This window comes from Aulonocara stuartgranti (genome assembly GCF_965226115.1).
Source record: "Aulonocara stuartgranti genome assembly, chromosome: 6".
NCBI lineage: Eukaryota > Metazoa > Chordata > Actinopteri > Cichliformes > Cichlidae > Aulonocara > Aulonocara stuartgranti.
In genome coordinates this window covers 10,126,224-10,146,691 of record NC_138944.1, presented here as the reverse complement: position 1 = coordinate 10,146,691, position 20,468 = coordinate 10,126,224, and the positions used below count along the sequence as shown (strand labels likewise).

The 20,468-nt window shown below is 41.4% G+C and overlaps 1 protein-coding gene across 1 annotated transcript; it reads right to left on the bottom strand.

Annotated features, from left to right (window-relative positions):
* Positions 1–1,653: 1,653 nt before the first annotated feature.
* On the bottom strand, positions 1,654–17,798 carry mri1 (methylthioribose-1-phosphate isomerase 1). Its single transcript, XM_082536611.1, has 6 exons — positions 16,972–17,798; positions 15,805–16,028; positions 10,025–10,194; positions 9,760–9,936; positions 9,441–9,665; positions 1,654–7,268 (listed from the first exon to the last, which is right to left on the bottom strand). The coding sequence occupies exons 1-6, from the start codon at positions 17,101–17,103 to the stop codon at positions 7,135–7,137; spliced, it is 1,062 nt and encodes a 353-aa protein (XP_082392737.1). The 5' UTR covers positions 17,104–17,798; the 3' UTR covers positions 1,654–7,134.
* Between the last annotated feature and the right edge of the window lie 2,670 nt (positions 17,799–20,468).

Sequence of the window (20,468 nt, the reverse complement as noted above, 5' to 3'; positions counted from 1 at the left end):
CTTAAGTCTAAACCTACTTTGTCCCTTTTAAACTTAATTTACTTGATATTCAAGTATCTTCTTGCAAATAAGATAAGTATAACTTTGTTTATCCCGAGGGAAATTCTTTTGTCATATGATATGCTCAAAGCAGCAGGAGAGACAGAGGAACAGATGAATAAGATATACAATAAGAATAGCAGTATACAGTATTATACAGTAGGATAGTGCAAAATATAGTATCAAATAACTCTAACAAAGTAACAATATAACTATATCCTGGAGAATAAATAACTATCAGTGCAGGCGATTCTAGAAGGTGACATAGTGTTGTGCAATTGAATAAAGGGAGTAGCAGCGTATGATGGGGAGATGAAACAAATATTCAATAAGGTACTGTTGGGTGATATTGCACGGTCTGAAAAGGAACAGAATAACATTGGTATTAGTCTTAGGAAAATCACCTACAGAGTGAGGAAGAGCTGTACAGTCTTATTGCCACCGGTACAAAGGATTTACTGTGGCGATCAGTTCTGCATTTCGGGGCGATGAGTCTTTTGCTGCATTTTGCAAATGACTGCACAGTCTGTGCTGTCCGGCTCGCAGTGACAAAGCTGTAGAGCAACTTAAACCTTGATTCAGGTGGATTTCTATGTAATAATGTGATATTTTCATTGTAACCTTTAACAACGCTTTAATTCAGCTTTTAGAAAATATGTGGCCATTTGTGCTTACCTTAATTTAAGCAATTCCATGACCAATCATTTCTTCTTTTTAAATCACTCCTTAGTGGTTTTGTGTCATTAGCATTGTTATCCTTTTTAAAGGTCCAGTACTTTAGGGACAGGTGGAACCAGTCTTATTTCACACCTCTGACATCTGCTATCGCTATTCCAAGTTCAAAAGAGTCCTTGAAGCCATAAACGGTAGTGGATGAATAAACCTAGCACAAAAACTAAGGATATTTGTGTTTTGTTGAGGATTTCTTTGTTGAGGCAGAAGGGACCAACACAACCACAGTGACTGACTTGTGACAAATGCTGGTTGAACAGCGTGTGGCTCATCCACTTATTCCATTTCAAGGTTGTGGTGGAGATGGAGCTTATCCCAGGTGACACTGTGAGGGGAAAAAAAGGTAGCACATACTGGACAGGTTGCCAGGCCCTCACAGCTAACACAAAGAAAAGAGAGCCATAGTCTGTTCAGTCCACATCTACAGACTGTTTAGAATCACCAGTTAACTTAAACACTTGAAGGAAGCGTTTAAGTTAACTTGAGTTTGAACATAGACGTCTTGCTGTGAGGTGGAATTGTTAACTCCTGTCCCTCTAGGACTGCCATCCCAGCAATTTTATCCCATGTCCCCCAGTCTGCCAAATTTCACAGAACAATCTGCAGAACAATCCTGCAGCCACTGGTTACACATTTGACCTGCATGGGAGGCCTGCTAACAAAAAGGCCTCAGTTTCCCAGTGAACATATGACAAAGACCAAGTATTTGGGAATGAAATGCTCTGGAGAGAGAAATCAAACCCACACATGTTCAAAACAGGAACCTTGTTGTGAGGTGATAGTAGCCCGCTCATCGGCACCTCTGAGGCCAAAGACTTGGTTACTTTTTATGTCATCTGTCATGTATTCACAATTTTGCTCAATAAATGACAAAAAGGCAAATTCTACTTGTGCATTTTTGCTGTGGTTTTACTTCTTTCCTTTATTGATGTGAAAGAGAAATCTCTTAATTTATGACTGCACTTTACAGCATTATATTCATATACGTAAATATAAAAAAAAAATAAAACCCAGTTCAGAACACTTTCCACATGTTACAAAATCAAACCCAGACCAGGTGATTATCAAGAACAACAACAACAACAACAACATACTTGCACTTAAAGAGGCCATCTGAACAACACTCCTTCCATGGTAAATGCAGACTGCACCAATCGCTTTATAATGCATACACATCTGCTATGATTAATCGAATCAACTTGGAAAGTACGAGACAGGCGGCGCTGGATTTTGGCACCTCATTATTATCCATGTTTTGGCCTTTTTGGAAGGAGAGGACTGCGTTATCTCTTTTTAAAATACGACATTATATTGCTGCTGCTTAAAAAGCATTAATCCATAATACAGAAATACAGTACTGTGCAAAAGTCACCCCTCATTTCTTTATATCTTGCTAAGAAATTGGAAATAACTGCACCAATTTATGAAAACATGGTAACAAATATGTAAGTATATAAGACAAAAAACACTTTCTGCTGTAGACACTTCTACAGACCGGCCTTTTCTTCTTTTGTCCACTTTCCTCAAATTTTTTAAGAACTCAGAGCACTCCATGCTGAGATATGCAAAATTTTTGGCTAATAGCTATTCGGGAATCACATTGCTGGGGCAAATATACCATTTTACTATTTTATGTAGCAGCCAATGTCCCAAGAAGAACTTTGAAAGACCTTTAGAAAGCCTACAGAACTATTACTCAAGACCACTTAAAATAAAATAAAAAAAATAACAAGAAAATGTGACTTATTAGAAGTGAAATATAAAGAAATGAGGGAGAACTCGAGACATCTGCAAGGTATTGTAATTCAACTGCAACCTAAAATAACAGACGAGCCTGAATCTAGGCTACTTTGGCAAACTAAAAGCACCGCCACAAATTAATTGTCACTTAGCGTTCAAGATACAAACGAGTGAAAATTGTAATCCATATTTCTTTTCATCAACCTTGTCAATCTGCTCTGCTGCAGGCTGGCGCATTAAGTGCTTGTGTTCATGCATTTCAGTGTTCGAGTCCGTGCAGGCAGACGGAGAGGTAGTGCGTATGGTTGAGGAGGCCTCCCCAGTGTGGTGCTCTAATGGCCTAGTCACTAGGAATCACAATGAAATCATGAAATAAACCAACAAACCACAGCAGAACAGTTATAATCATGACCTACAGACAAACAAAAATCTTGTACCTCTTAAACAGAAATGACAGGCGGCGCATCTAACGGGCCATAAAATTGCTACATATGTCAGGAAAATTGTCTAAAATCCCCCCCTCCCCCAAAAAAGCATGAAGTCTTTAACTTTACAAAACGAAAGAAATTTTTTAACACTTGCGTGTGACCTACCAGCATCTTTGTGAGTTGAGGTTTGATGGGTGAGAGGTGTGATGATTGATGAGGAAGAAAGTGAAGAAATGAGCTTACATTACAGCATATCTTAAGATATAGACAATAGACACTGTCGTAATTATTGATGTTAAGCTTTTTGTTTTGTTTTTTAAAATGATGTTTTCTCAGAACCTCCCTGTGGTCCTGTAGAGTAGAGAAGTTGTGTAGTAGACAGTCAATGTGTGAGGTGGTGGTGCCTGTGGCCAGACCTCTGACATCTCTCTAATCGAGTCAGTAAATGCATTTACATGCACATTACCATGCTGGTCTAGAGCACTGCTTTTCAACCTTGATGTTAGTCATAACCCTGCGTAATTACAGTACCGCGTTTCCGCTCATTTATGCATCAGCTGAGCCATCTCCGCAGTTTCCGGCCATTTACACTGATACTGACTGACGCACATAGGAGTACAATCACGTTTCATGTGTGTTTATATGCACACATTTCACCATTATGAGTGTGCAGGTAAATCCACTCACTCACAAAAGAGTGGTGACACTGTGTGTAGGAGTGGGATAGCATTTTCTGACACAGAGCACAAAAATCAAAACGCTGTCTGTGTTTTTAGGGCGTCTTTAACAAGGTTTTGTTCTTTCTGCACGAGGCAAAAATGTTTGAATAGGCATAAAACACGCCGCCAACAGGCAAGTCTGAGATTTCAACATGCCATCGGGCTTTGTATTTTCAAATGAAACAAAAATGTTACCATTCAATTGCTATGGCCGAGTTTCAGGTAATATACAAGGAAAACCACAAAACAAAAAACCAGACTGCGACGCAGTGCAAGCTGTGAATTTTGAAAATCATATTTTCCTTCAGGAATTTCTGCTACTTTTCACAATCTGAAGTATGTGCAAAGGACTCCTCTGCACATCTGCAGAGGAGCCATTAGGCCTGTGATTGAACAAAGACGTAGGCTAGATCTAATAAAGCCTGAAAACAGAGTGAAGAGATGGTTCAGAGGTCTGGTTTCCTCTGAGAGCACTTGAATTACAATATGCTGAAAGGTTATTAAAGGATTTTTTGTCTAATAACCACAAAAAAATATTACTGCCTGCCTCAGCCTTTAAGCACTCTGGCAACACGATATGAACTCTGTTGAAGGACGGAGCGAGGGGACTACTGCCTTACATCAGTAAGCTACAATCAGGCTGCACCTGTAAGGCAGCAAACAGTGTGGACCTGGTGACTTTGGGTAAATGATTAGGTGTCAGCACGCAGATAAGAGACGTCTGGGATGTTTCTACGAAGCCTCTCGCAACGACAAATGCACCGTAAGCTTGCAGGCCAGGTGGCAAAAATTCAGTGCATTCAAATCACGATACAAGACCTCAAACACAGGCTTGCATCAATCAGTCTGCCTAACGATGCTGGATTTATCAGTTAGTAAGTTGGCAACTAACTTGAAGGACGGTCCAAATATTGGGTGTAAAATTTCAACTAGTATTTTGTGTGAAAATGCTTTATTTTCTGTTATAAATGCACACATATTGTTACAATGCTGGATGCTCATAAAGGGATTTCTTAAAGGTCTTCCATGGACAGGAGCTAAAATGGCTTGTTTCAGATGGCATATGAACTGGAGGATAAATAAAATAAACAAGAACTATTTTTAACTGTGAATCATTCAAATCTACTCTACTAGAGCCCAAGAATAAAAATATGGAAAAAAGCATAATAGGTTCCCTTTAAACAACTGCTATATTGTTAGGATATTCATTCTTTTCCTGTACAAATAGTTTCAGCACTAGACGAGTTTGGCATTTCCTACTATTATGAAATTCATTTTTCCTTTATAGTCCTGTTCTTTCATCAGGATAGAGAAAAGAAACTCAGGGGCCAGAAATGTCAAACAATAACTTCTGAGAAAAAAAACAAAACCTTTGTGTACTTCTTGATATCGACCTGCTTTCAGTCGCTCGCGGCACAGATTTCGGCGAGTCGCGAGCATGTCTGGGAGTTTATGAGGAGGGATTAGTCCAAGCGGTCGAAACACATTCGAAGGTGAGCGCAAAGGCAAGAAGTGGCTGAGTGTCTGACGTCCGGCCCCAAACGAAAACAACATTTATACGACTTAAATGTTACATTCTCATTGGTGGTGGCGTAAAAGTACATAACGCAGAAGATGCCCTCCATCATAAAGGAGTAGTTCATGCCCCCACAAAAAGAGACAGTCAGCTCCTACTCACCCCCACATTAAATTTGTGAGTCTCTCAGGTTTGTATGGCCCAACTAGTTAGTCTGAAATCTAAGACTTCACCTTTAGACTAAGTTTTGTGTCTCTGACACTTTGAAACGCCATCACGATGTCAATACTGGAGGGCTTTAAAACTGCATTGATTTGTTTTCCACACTTTAGTGGCAAAACAAACTAACAACACACAAAATAACAGAGATATTAAAAGAGTATTTTGGTATTTATTTGGCAGTTAAGAGCAGCTTGACATAAAGGCAGAGATGTGGGTGTATGACACGCAACAAAGGACTGAACACTGGAGATTTCACTCACATGGTTTGGAATATAATCATTAGGCTGCTTAACCCAATGTTAAAACAAGCCATCAAGGCGGATGTGTTAGCAAAGCGGTTTGTTATGATGACACTGTGGTCACAGAGCAACCTAACCATTAGCTTGGAGTCAAATCAAAGCAACTATCTCTTTCTTCTACTTGTCAGCTGTGTCCGTCTGCTGCGTCACGCAGAGCAGGAAGTGTGAGAGTAAAAATCCTTTTTTGTGCAGCTTTTCGTGTGTTGAGGCTGATGTAGTTAAACGCACCATCTGGAGAGAGATTCGTTTCTAAGCAGGAAAGCTGACATCGAAAAATTATTTTAAAGTCTTGACTGATGTGCACACAAGCCAACAACTAAACCTTAATTTTGAGGCAAACTACTCCTTTAACTCCTATTTTTTTTTTAATGATTCTTCCTTACAGAGAAGGGTAACAGGCAGCCCAAAGTGCTGACCAGCCTCCAAACTCCCCGGGTCTAAATCTGATCGAGCGGCCGCGGGATGCATCAGAAAGAGACCGATCTGGACCCGTTTCTGCAGGTGGTTTTAATGCTGTGGCTGATCAGTTTATACAAGTCTATTACGAGAGTACATGTGTGGTATGATACAGTATAACTGGGAAGAGCAAAACGCAAATAAGGAGTGAGGTATAAAAGTAGCCATGTGACGTTAAAGGCTTCAGCTGACTAGCGTGACCGATCGTTCAATTATTTTGACACACAAAATTCTTCCATATTAAGACTATGAGCTAAAAATGTGAATTTGTCTATTACAAAAAAGTTCCTACACTGAGCAAAAGAAATGAAATGTTAATATAACATTTTTAGATGCGAAATGTATTTTTTACATAACCGCTTATTTGGATGAAAAAGCGGCGCGTTTCACGAGCGGGGGTTAGTTTCTACATATGTACACACTACCAGCAAGGATATATATATTTACAAGTAGGTAGCAGCATTTTAGAAACCACGACTTGTTTCAAATTAAAGAACCAGTCGTGCTATTTAGGCTTTCGTTTTATTCTTTAAGTTGTTACAATGTGACTTTCGTAAGGTCGCATTTAGGTTTGTTTGCCAAATTGAATTTCTGGGTTCGAGTCCAGCTGAGCTTCTTTTTTTTTTTTGTTGGTACAGAAGCCATTTGGAAAGAGAGGCTGAAAGAGACAATGACAGATGCAATGGAAAGCTTTGGAGGTGAAAGGTAAAGACAGAACAGGGATTTAAAAGAAAGGGGAGACCGCACGTGTGTGGCTACTCGACTCCCTGCAGTGAGACTCTATGTAGCTGTGTATGTGGAAAAGTGACAAACAAGATTTTTTTTTTTCCTGTGTGCACCACTGAATGCAACAGTGACTGTGTATTGAACAAAATTCAATTAGAAATACAACTGTGCGGCGTCTGTGATGATGAGAAAGTGTCTCTTAGTGTGACGTAAACGTGCAGTGGTGCGCACGGACCAGCAGGAGGAGCCGAGTGGCTCTAGAGGGCAGTGAGGCGGCCGGTGAGCGCCGCCTGGAGCTCAGAGGGGAGGAAGACTCCCAGCTCTGTGATGATGCCCCCTGTGATGAGCTGGTGAGGGGTCACGTCGAAGGCCGGGTTCCACACTTCGATACCTGCAGGAAGCGGCCGGGAATGAGGTGTTAGTCACACAACACAATTCACAGGTTATTATAATGCAAGTGCACTAACGTGTAAGCTAGCTGTACTGAACACAATATTGAGAATTAAAACCCAGTTGAACGGTCTGACACTGAGCCCAACGTGCTCCTTGTCAGTTGTTTAAACATTGATTTAAACAACAAGATGAAGATTGATTTAAAAAATAAAAATCTATCATCAATATGAATAATCATGTGTCGCAATCTGTTGCTGTGATGAAAAAAGTCTCGTCATATTGAAGATGTGAAGATTCCTGAGTCAAAAAGAGGCTTGAATAACTTTAAGACTATGTCTGAAATAATGTGCCTTAATGTGAGTTTTCGAACACTGTCTGCACACTTAGGATTAAATTATCATTAAATACTGCCAAGCAAAACAGACGCCCAAAAAGCTTAAAGTTTGACATCTTTTCCACTCGAAAAGACCCGAATCAGTCTTACTTATGTACAAAAACTACAAGTAGGTCATAATAAAACATACTCTTATTTACAGTTGCTGTTACTGCATTTTTGTCCCGGTCAGAAGCAGAATCATTTTAAAAATGTACGTTTGTGTTAGGTTTTCCGTCTTTTCCTGTTAATACAAACTGAAAGTGGGTAAGCGATGACTGAGTGGACGCTGAGTGGACTGCCCTCTTGTTTTTAAACTAAACATCATGGTTTTAAGTGAAACGTGTTCATATTTCTCAGTACACTGGATTAAAATGGAGGCTGTGCTCTATATTTACCTGTCGCCGGGGTAAATCATAGTATCGGAGCTCCACTGATGATAGCTTTCTTTCCCTAATCGCGCTACAATCAGGGTGAACATACTCAGAGTTGATTTAACTAAGTCTGATCAGCCTTTCTGGATATTCAGAGTCTCCCACAGTTAGACTCAGAGTTTGTTGACCCTGCTTTCTGTCTCGGGTTTATTATTCCTTCAAACAGCAGCAGGACTACACCCCACACTGCTCGTTACGCATTTCTTTACTGTGGTAAAGGAATGTTTAACGACTGCAACAGTGTGGTTCTAGTACACCAAAACCTTAACTAAAGGTTAATTCATAATTATTAAAGTCTGTGGGGAAAGTTAAAGAGTGGAAAAAACGAATGTGCAAGCACACATCCTCGTCCCCGGGGGCCTGTGTACTCATTAATTCAGCACAATTACTGTGATGTCACTGGGTACCTAGAGATTAAATGACTCAACTAAACTCTCACAAACTCAACTAAAATACATTTTCAAGGTTTAATCCGACAGACTCAGGCTCAGGTCCAAAGGGCTGCAAGTCAGACTCAAACCTGGGCTTCAGCCGTAAGGTATGTGGGCACTTGAGCTCAGTAGGGCTGCTCTGAGCACTCCAAAGTGCATAGCATTAATATATTTACTGATAATCCAGGCTTTAGTTTGCCCTCACACATTTCCACTGTGTTTCTGTCCAAGCACAGGCCATTTCCACACATGAACTTTGGCCAGCTTTGCACAGTTGTTCTTTCTGTAATGCAGCGCAGAGCAGTAAACAGTCTGCTTCAGATGCATGCGGTTCAGCTGAAAGGAGCTCCCCATGTAGAGGCAGCTAGACACATGACACCCACTCACTAGCACTGAATACGCCGGACTGTTAGCTCCATAATTTGTTCAGCAGCACATGACATCACACAGACTTTGTACTGGAGAGCTGAGAGGTTAAAAACCAGTTAAAGTCCCACCTGAATGCGTCTGACATTTGCGGTGTCACGTACACCTCTGTGGGCGGTGGTGCATGTGTGAAAATGACTCTGTTCTCTTATCTCTATCATGCCACTGACTACTAAAGACGCATAAATGGCCTGCAAGAAAGTTCAAGAAAGAAAACCCGGCGAGAAAATAAAAAGGATGATGACAGAAGAACTTTGTGTGCACATTAGTGGCCACAGGGCGCCTCTGTGCAGGACATATGAGCTAACAGCCTCCTTCACTCTGGCACTTACGTTTCATGTGATGCCAATTTAACTCTGAGTGTGTTCGGTGCTTAAGCCTCTGGGCTGACTTTGGAACTGGGCCAAGCTCATCTCCTCTCCAACCTTGATGCTTTCCTGTCGATACTCTACCGAGCTCGCGCTTATTTAAGTGCTCTCTCTGCACAGACATCCCTCACGCCTTACCTGGGGCAGCGATGGGAACCCCGTTTATAGAAGTGAGTTCCTCGGGGGGGCGCACTTCGATGATGATGTCCCTCCCGCTCTCCAGACTCAGGTCACACGACGTGCTGGGTGCCGCCACATAGAAAGGTATCCCATGGTGCTTAGCGGCGATGGCCAGCTGGTACGTGCCGACCTTGTTGGCTGTGTCACCGTTAGCAACCACCCTGTCTGCACCCACCACCACAGCTGAGGGAGAAAACAGCAGAAAGGAAGTCTTAAGAAAAAAAAAACGTGAGGTTTTAGTGAAGTGAAGGAGACGTGATGGGACACAAACACACACCTGTGATGTCCATCTCCCTCATGGTGAGAGCTGCCATGCTGTCTGTTATAAGCGTGGCAGGGATTCCCTCCGCTACAGCCTCGTACGCCGTCAGTCTGGACCCCTGGTTGTACGGCCTCGTCTCTGTGCAGTACACGCGCTTCAGCCTGCCCAGCGCGTGGAGGCTTCTCACCACGCCTACACACAGACTCATATCAGTTACAGTGCTCTAAATATTTCAACAACCACCTTCTTTTCTCATTCAGAGCCAGCGCTCCAGTCTCACCCAGCGCCGTCCCGTATCCAGCTGTGGCCAGCGAGCCGGTGTTGCAGTGTGTGAGGATGGTCACCGAGTCCCTGGGGACGCCAGAAAGGATGTGCTGAGCTCCATAGTTACCGATCTTCCTGTTGTCATTGACGTCACGCTCCAGCATGTCTTCGATCCAGGCAATTACACTGCAGGAGGGGGGCCACAAGAGGTGGGAATTGAGAAGAGGATATATGTCTGCCACTGTGGGCTCAATGTGTCCATCATATCTGCAGGAGCAATACGGCTTTGTGTTTCTGTTTGTCATGACTTTGCTTTCTCCGCTTTTCTCATACACAATCTTTTTCTTCATGCTGTTCCTTCTCTTTTTCTGCCATAGCTGTGCCACATCTCCCTCATTTTCTCTCACTTTCTTACATTATTCTTGCTGCACAGTCTCGATTCTTACCTTGCAGACACGCATTATCAAGTAAACACTTGCACAAGTGTTTTTGGAGACTGGCCCACAATTCAAACCACACCAAGTTTAAAGTAACATAAATCTTCCATGGTTACCTGCTAGGTCTTTCACTCCACCACTACAGTGTTTCTCTTTAGCCCAACTTATTCTCAGATGAATGGACGGGTTCTTATATAGAGCTTTTCTACTGTACACCTTATACAAATATGCCTCATTCACCCAGTCACACAATCACTTTTCTATGCTTAAGTGCTTTGTATCTAACATTCACACTCAGAGAGTAACTTGGGGTTAAGTACCTTCCCTAAGGATATGTGGCATGCAGGGATCAAACTACTATCCTCTCCATTAGTGGGTGACCTGCTCTACCTGACCAGGTCTCTGAGCTACAGTCACCCCAAGCAATGTGACTCACTGTTTTGTAATGGAAATCTAACATATTTATTTAACACGTGGGAAGGGAGCTAGTCACCTTTTCAGTTTCCACAGTCTTTAAAGGGACACTTTGTTTGGACAGGGCTCGAATGACTCGTAAGTCAGTGTTCCAAGTGGCTTAACGAACAAACCTCTGAAAATGTTCAGCTAAAAAGTGCAAAAGGAGTGAAAAAGCAGCCAACGTCCAAAGAGACCTTTTGACTCCTTGAAAGCAAATTATAACGAGCGTGCTGCACAATACCAGCTTAAAGGTCAATTAAAATACCTGTTAAAAAAAGTGCTTATTTTCAACAAATTCCTTTGAGTGGATGCTAACGACTGACATGGCGTTACTTTGATCCCTGACCTAAAAACGGTGACGAAGACGAGGGCCCCCTTATGTTCAGCCCACTGACACGAAAGTCAGGAAAACATTCAATCACTGATAAGCATAGAGGCCAGTGACTGATGAACTGAAACACTTGCTTCTTAACTGGAACAGTTACCATGAAATGCATGTATTGGTGCAACCGCAGTAAATATTGATTCATGCTTTGGCACCAGCATTTTCTTCTTTTAACTCTACGTAGCTTTCTGCACAAAATTAAGTGAATCGCTGCCTTGAGGCCGGGGTTACTGTAAAGTAGATCACTCCCTTCTGTCAAAAACAAGCTGCATCATCTGCCCCTGACAGACATTATCCACCTAGACTGAACGTTTTCCGTCACCAAGAAACACCAATGTCTTTCACACGTGTTCTTTTCCACTTGTCTGAAAATAAAAACGAATCAAATTGCTATTCAATCACTATTTAACAAGTGAACCCTGTAAAAATTACCACTTGATAATTTGGTTTTAACACTAATAAGCTGCAAAAATGTATACTATTGATGCTTTCCAATTTTCACTTCACAACTGATCCGATAGCTTCTGCAACTTCTTCAGCAAGACACCTGCAGCTGGTGTTAAATGAGGAAGTGTTACAGCAGCAACTAACTCGGGAGACACCATTCAGGAGGAAAACTGAAGAGCCGAGATGATTTCATGTAACAGAACAAGTTCATACAGAGCAAACAACTGAAAAGCTGACAGTAGAGCCTGACCGATATATCGGTGTGGCTGACACTAGCTTTACTTTTTCATTTATTTTTTGTATTCTCATTTAACCCTTCTGAGGTAAAAGAGAAAACTATTTGCTAGGGCTGTGCGATATGACCTAAATCTCATATCCCGATATAAAACATCTATCGTCCGATAACGATATAAATCACAAAAAATTTAATATTTTCTGTAAATTCTGTGAATCTCAGGTAGGTGAAGTGTTTCCAGCTGGGCGTCATGTAGCTGGAGTCGAGTGTTTTAACCGATGCATGAAACTATACATTTTTAGACATAAGTTGTAACGGCCGCCGTTTTCTTTGTGAGTATTTATTACACGGCGTGCTGTGGGGAAAGCCTGTTCTAACGTTTGAGTCTAAAGTTTATTTTTTAAGCACCTGACGACTCTTTTTTTTTTGCTTCTCATCCGTCAATACTCGGCATACTTTTTCACGTGATTCCGTTTATTTTGAAAATTCTCAACAGGATCTTGAGCTTTATTGTGAAAGTTTTATGTGGAAAATAAACAAGCGGACATGCGATGGTGTTACCGTCGTTGTTGCTAATGACAACCCATAAAAACAGGCGCTTGTCCGTCTGTAGTGTGGTTATATTAAATATAAGAGAAAGAGAGAACTTTAAGAAATTAATATAGCTACTACAGTGACCATCAAAACAATAAAAAAAAATATTGCCGTGAACAGTTTATTTTGCGACACCACGAAACAAACGATAGCGTAAAATGAAACGATAGACGTTTTTCTATCGTCATCCGACATATATCGTTATATCGAACAGCCCTACTATTTGCGGATATGCTCGTATCGACGTTTATGATGGCCAATAAATGAAAATGGAAAAAGTAAAGAACAGACAAAAAAAAACGCCATTCAATCATGTTATGAGCATATTAATGCTGCATAGTTTATCTACCAGAGGAAACTCTTTGATCCGAGCAGTCGGGCTGAGTGTAAACGAGTAATTCATGATTTGCTGTGGCAAAAAAAAAAAAAAAAAAAAAAAAAAGATTATTGCTGAACAGCACCGATATATTAAGACTCACAAATAAGTACACATAAAAAAAAGTGAAGTGTGTTTGTTAAGCATGTCTGAATTAAGAAAATCTCACCTGATGTCAGATATCGCCAAATATTAATATCAGTCAATATCAGTTGGCAATTTTGCCTCTGCATTCAACAGCATAAAGTCTGTGAATCCTTTAGATAAATGAACGTTTTTAAAATGCAAATGTTTTTTTGTTCCTGATGAAACTTTTACAAAGCCAGCTATTCACAGTTTGAACCATTCTTTAGCAGATGTGCAAATCACAGAGTGAAGGCATGTGTCCACATAGCTCTGCATTTCCAGCAAGTTACCCACTACTTTATGCAAAACAAGGAAATCTGCAAATCTTTGAATCATTGTTAGGACCCAAAGACCACGTGGCTTATTTCCCACCTCAAATGTTGGAAAGAAGGTAACTGGATGTCTTTAGGAGTTTTTTTGTCTTTGTTTTGTTGAAGACGTTTTAGAACTGAAGAAACGTCTTGGATAAGAGGCGTAACTTTCAGAGAGTCCCAGGTCATAAACCCCTAGTGGGGTCTGTCCTGTTTGGAGGCGTTTCTAGGAGCCGTTAACCCAATCTTGGTCACACGAGTCATTGCATGAGCCAAGGTGGTTTGGGTAATTACCATCACCGTGGCCGACGACTAAAACCTCTGAGATATTGCCCCACCCCGCCATTGTGCGAGCTATTGAGGTCACATATGGCAAGGTGTGGGTGCGAGTTCAAAATACCTGGGATTTCAGGAATCCACTGTATGTCATGAAAGCCTACACAGACACATCCATCAATCCATTTTCTGCAACTTTTCCCAGACCCGAAGACAGCACTCCACCTTTTTTAGGGTTTGGCGGTGCCAATTCTCATTCTTTGCTTGTCACTCTCAGCTGGAAAATTCCCCAGTGTAAGCTGGAGGTCATCATTTAATGAAAGCAGAAGACCCACAAGAATGAAAATTCTCTCCATAAAAGTTAAATGGCACCTCTAGCAGTGTCCAACTCGAACCAAGACCGACTTACTGCGAACAACATGAACCAAGCTCTCACTGTGTGCCTAACAGCAGGCCACAAACCCCAAACCGGTCTGGTGGAAACTACTGAAAATCTGTAAAACTAGTCAATGTCCATCTCAAATAAAGATAACTTCAACAACTGCATGGAGTATTTGTGATACCAAATGATTTCAAAACATACATTTGTCCATTATGAGAACGTTTTCAGTTAAGCTGCCATGTTGATTTGGGTTTGAAATCATAAACCAGACCACACAAAGCGTTTCTCCGATCAGGTGAACTCTTTATAAGCCTGTAGAAGATCTAGAACATCTGTCAGTCATCGACTATCTAACTGATTGTCCATCACGTGGCCAATGCCGGGGAACGGAGTAATCTCTCGCATGACATAACACCAGTCCAAGGGAAGTACCAGAACTCACGATACGATCATGGTATGTTGCAGACAAGAATAATATTAACACAATCCATTGATTCTGTAATACAATCCAAGCAAGATGTCCAAGATACAATTAAAACAAATATCCTTAAAAAGGGAAAAGGCTGGAATGTCTTTTTTTCCATAGCATTTTTGTGCTTCTGTGTGTGGCTAACAGGGACATGGTTAACTTGTTATTCCACCTCCATAATGCAAACACCGTGATCCAAAAAAATCCAGAAGTGAGCTACCAGTGCTGGTAAGACAGAAACCCTGGGAGTTTATTTTTCACTTAAAGCATGAAGACAAAGGCCGGCGTGAGAGCCGTTTGCGTAAACAATGAAGAATGATCTATCCAGCTGTAATTAGGGACTAAAAGTGGATTTACATCAGCTGAACAGATACTGAGAAGATTCACCTGATTATTTACATTTTTTTTGGGTTCAACCAGTTTTTTTAGTCCGTTTTTGAGTGTAAAAAAGCTCCCCTGCGTGTCCTCCACTTGTCTTTTACTCGCAAATGCACACACCGTGAAACAAAAAGTTCAGGAGATGAGACGAGCGAGAGTCTCTGCAAACGTGTTTACATTAAGTTCTAATTTAAAAATCAAACACGCAAAGTCAACAGACAAACACCGCCCGACGTTTCACTGTAGCTGCTCCTCACATTCATTTTAAATAGCACAGAAGGTATGTGCATCTCATATGTCAGCCACATGTGGAGACTCTGACATCAAAGGGAATAATAATAACAGTGCTGCTTTAATGCATTAGCGAAGAAAACATGCTTTAAAAAATAAAATTAATTTAAAATCACTCTAACCACCAGCAACCCACGAGATCACTGCCCATTGGTCCAACACCTCAAAGAGAGAGGGAACTCCTTAAGAGCCCCTGCAAACCTTCAAAGAAACAATGCAGTACCGGTATATACTGCTATACAGACATCATCCCCCACTCCTGTTGTGCACTTCATCCTGCTCATCTTTACTGGCACACTGCTGCGTTTTCTGACCCCAAACCACCATCAGTAGACCAGGAAGTAATGTGAAACCATCATCAAAAATGTGGATCAGCAGCATGCATGTGAATCGCTGATCATAACAGCAGAAATGTATCAATTACTCCACAGAGAGGTTTTTTTAAGGTAGATTAGAAGTTGAGAAACCAGCCAAAGATTTTGGTTGGGATTGATCAGTGTAAGGTGGCCTACAGGTCCCGGAGTAACAGACGTGCAGGACCCGAAGGAGAATACTGTCTGTTATCCGATTAATTAAATGTGACTCCACTCAAACATATCAAACATAACCAACAAACCGCAAATTGCTGTCTACCTTTCTCTGAGCTGCTCAGAGTTCTTCTCCATACTCTCATTCTCTGCAAACTCCATCAGCTCGCGGGCGGCGCGGCCCATGTTGACGGCGGTGGGCCTCGCTGAGGTCAGGTGACACAGAGACTCCCTGATGAAGGTCACAGGGTCGTCACCTCCGGCGCCTGCCCGCAGCTCCACGGCCAAGCTGAGACAGCCAACGATGGCGATGGCCGGAGCCCCGCGCACCTGGAGGAGAAAAGGAAGAGGACAGTAGTCATCATCATCACCATCAGTTTTAAAGAGGACGATCAATGTTTTTCCAGCACAAAGCTGGAAGTGGGTGAACACAGAGCCAAAAGTTGTCACGACAGCTTTGATTAAAATGATCTCATCTCCGTTACTGGAGACATTTCTCTCACTACCATTAGACTTTATTAACATGACATCACCCCTCTGCTTATGGCACATTCCTTCACTCTGACACACACACACACACACACACAAAGGATCAAACAAACAGCTAGTGAGTGTGTGTGCAACTCGAAAGACAAAAGGTCTAGTGTCTTCTTGGCTCTTATAATAACAACAATAATAATGATAATAATAAACACCTTAAAATGCTCCAGCTGTTACAGAACTTGAGCGTCTTACATGTATGTGAACACTCAGGTATTTCAGGATTTCAGGTGTGGAGACAAACTGGAGCTGGAGGTGTCACCGAGTGCAGCACAAAACCAAAAAACGCGAACAAAAAAAAAAAAAAAAAAAACCCCTGGCAAAGGTCATTAATAATTCATCAATAATCTCTCCCAAAGAAAGGAGGAGGAGGAAGAGAGGGGGGAAGGCATATTTCATGCCTGGGTGGCTCAGTGAGCGCAGACACCCAGTTTTATCGCGCTTACACATGATGTGAAAACTATAAATAACGGATGGTTTAAAGGTAGGTGAGACGATGCTGCAGGTAGGTCCAAAAACAAAAATACAGGCCGACGGCGGCGAGCACATGTATGTGTGCCTGCATGCATGCAGCGGTGAGAGCACAAAAGACCCGACACATACAAAACACAACACAAAAAACCCCACACATGCATGACGGGACTGAATGCACATGCGGCAGGCGTGCAGGGCAGGCTGGGGGAGCGGGTGAAAGGAGAAGGTTTGGAGAAAGGGGAGAAGAAGAACCCCGTACCTTCATGGACTTGATGGCCTCGTAAGCGTCCTGCACCGAGCGGATGTCATCGTAAACGGTCTGGTGTGGCAGCAGCAGCTGGTTGAGGATCTGCAGAGACCCGGTCCGGTAGCGGATCGCTTCTAGCGTCATGACCGAGCAACGAGGCAGGATAGCGGGAAGGGGGTGAGAGGGAATAACGCGGATGGACCGGTTGCCGGCGGGTGCGCGCACACGCACTCACTCACTCACACTTACACACACACACACATATATACACACACTCACACACACACTCGTTCTCCCTCACTGAGCTGATCCACGCTGAAGTGACCGCGGCCTGGCTGTCGGCAGTCCCGTCGCAAAGAGGAGGAAAGTGTAGCGGGAGGATGAGGAGGTGCGAGTGGGACGGAGGAAGGAGAGGAGAAGGTGGTGTGCTGTCTGCTGTATGGGAGGATGAAAGGGAGAGGAGTGAGAGAAGGGCTGGAAACCTTCACACACACACTGACAGACGAGCAGGAAGGCAGACACGGAACCACGTGTTCATCCGAGCAGGAAGCCCTCGCCTCGGTGTCCACGCCCACTAAAGTCTCGCGGGGTTGTCCAATTTCTTTAAGGCTCCCCTCTTATGCCTCTGTGCGCCATCCCTTCCCCCAACATTTTCCTCTTATTTTTTTCTTTCCCCCCATCTTTTGTCTCGGGAAATTTCACACTCACGCACGTTATTAGCATAACACCAAAGAACCACGAGCTTCCCCCAACAACAGCAGACTCCTTCTGCAAAGACAAGTCTATTTTTGTCCCAAGATTTTATTGTTTCTGTCTTCTGGCGACACCTCCTCCCACCAAGCACCGCATGCTCTGTGTGCAGTAATCACTGCAAAAACCAATCCAATATGTTACCGGAGTAGATTTCAATGGGGGATCCTCTCAACGGGACTGTGGGGGCGATGCCTGTTAAACACAGTGCAGATATATATATAATCAAGATTATTATAAATGGAAAAACAAAAACCGGTTAACTGAAATAAAAATATAAACTGGACTTTTGCTTAAAAGGGAAAACCAACAAAAGTGACTTGTGAAGTTTGATTAAAATAAGCACTGCAAAAAATGTATAGGAAATGTCTTGAGTCCAACATGCTCAAGTACTGAGTCACAGTATTCGTTTTTATTGTACCTGTTTCAACTTCTAAATATAACCGTAAAATCTAAAAAAATTGCCAAAATACAAAGTACAGTTTACTTAATATAGCTAAGTTAGTGCACAGTACTTAGAATAACCTCATTTTTCTTTTTGCAACGGATTCATGTAGTATATATGCCAGTGCCGTACCGTGCACTCACAATTAACAAGTTGCTCTAACTTAGCTACCTTAAGTAAATTGTACAACTAAATTACGATGAAAGCAAAAGCTGGGCTAACACGGAAAGTAATAAAATCTCAACTGAAACTAAACTTTTTTTAATGTAATAAAAGTAAAGATGTGAAAATTTCATAAAATCCAAAAGTAATAAAATTACAAAACTGTTTTATTTTTCCATTTTAAGTATTTTACAATACATTTTTGTTTCTGCTGGTTTACAGAGCAGGTTTATTCATTTATTTATTTATAATGTTTATTTTCAGCTTACTTTGTGTTTCAGTTCTTAACTATTACTATAATTTGGGAGGTATTTGGGAGGCGATTTAAGATTAAGTTTAAAAAGTTTATCACTATTATTATATTGTAGCAGTATATTATTATTATTATTATTATTATTTTATTTATTATTATAAACCTAAAAGATGTTTTACATGGTTTTTTTTTCAAGTTTTTGTCTGAAGTCTAGTTTTTGTTTTCAATCCAGTTACTATTTTTCCCCACACCTAGTGTTTTGTTTTAGTTAAAATTAAAATCATGTTACCAACCACAGCACAGACTCATAAATGATTTGCATTAACGAGTAAAGAGCACAGTAGACCTCAGTGCTTCATATACAAGTCTGTGACTCTCACATTATCTGAAATGAGAGTCACACAAGCGGATAACAGAGGAAAAACAAGAAGCATTTGAACCTGTTCTACCCTTTGGCATTGAGTAAAAGCCACTAAAGACTCTGCTGTTTGCAGAGAGATAAAGTGTGCTTGCTAAGGAGTGAAAGCATAAGTGAAATATTCCACTACGTGTTGAATCGTCAACGGGTGCCTGATTTTTGTGTTTTTCTTTACATAAATACATTTGCATCCTCTTCTGATGCAGAGAAAATTCAAATTAATTAAACCAAGTCTTCCATGTGGAAGGGCAAACTGACCCCTGCTTAATTTATTCTCAATACTCAAATGTGGTTTCAAACATGTGTTTCTTAATTGTTCTTTCGTTTTTGTTCAGCTGGTTTCTGGGATGTTTTTCTTCTCATTCTTTCAGTGTAGTTGTCATCATTTGACATTTCTTAGGTTTAGTTTTTATACAAACCCTCAGAGTTAAGTAGACATCCTTACTAAACACATGCATCAACACTCCCTCGGGCTGGGTGTTCTTGACAAAACAAAAACTGCATTTATATTTTATTTTAGTTAGCTTTATTACATTTCATGTGTTTTAGTGTTATACTTACCTATAGTAGACTTAATAATGACACAAACTCACTGCGGTTTCACCACTTTATTCGTGTCAACACCAACCTCATACATAAGATAATAAAGCCTCAAGAATCAGGCCGTCATACATTCCCATTTTAAACTGCATCAATCATCAAGACATTCACTTAAAAAAAAAGAGACAGAGCATATTATGCCATATTTACCAAATATAAATATTACATTTATAATGATTGCCCTTACGTGACTTAGCAAATTTTTTAAAAGATGTCAGCTTCAACAATAAATGGATACATTTACCCAACTCATCGGGAAGAAAGTAGTAAAAACAAAAAAATAACAAAACTTAGACCAAACTTTTTTAAATGAAATCAATAACAGGATAAAGACAGACAGCCAAACAATCGTATGAAAAGAGAGTGAGCAGGAGTGTGTGTGTTGTGGTGTGTTGTATATGCAGAAACGGAGTGTGAGTCACCAGCAGGACAAACTAACAATATGTCCCTCCACCCGGGTCCTGACCATCCACCTACCACACTGAATGCTGATGAGCTCGTTGCTACGACAACAGGTCAGCCTCAGAGGCCGCAAGGTTATTTGGGGAGTGGGGTGATGTGGCAGGAGTGCGTTTGTGTGTTTGGGGTGACGTGGGGTTACAGCTCTGGATTTAAAAGAAAAAAAAAAAGTGGGTGTGGTCTAGGCGGGGATGGGGGTGGCGGTGTGCAGTTGCACTTTTTGTGCAGGCTCAAACATGCAGCTGCTACACGGTCACACTCAGATGTTTTTCTTTTAATCGGAACGACATCTTTGTGTTGTTGTTGTTTTAGTCCAACTCACTATTTTCCATTAGAGCTGGTCTTTCTGTGAACCCCACTCCTGGGACAGATGTTCTGTTTTCAAATAATTCATTCAGCTTTGCGTTTCATCCACAGGAAAA

Excerpts from the sequence above, each read along its gene's own strand:
- mri1 (XM_082536611.1), bottom strand. The coding sequence starts at position 17,103 with ATGACGCTAGAAGCGATCCGCTACCGGACCGGGTCTCTGCAGATCCTC. Across the intron at positions 16,029-16,971 it reads AGGCCATCAAGTCCATGAAG|GTGCGCGGGGCTCCGGCCAT; the intron begins GTACGGGGTTCT and ends TTTCTCCTCCAG. Across the intron at positions 7,269-9,440 it reads GGTTCCCATCGCTGCCCCAG|GTATCGAAGTGTGGAACCCG; the intron begins GTAAGGCGTGAG and ends CGCTTCCTGCAG.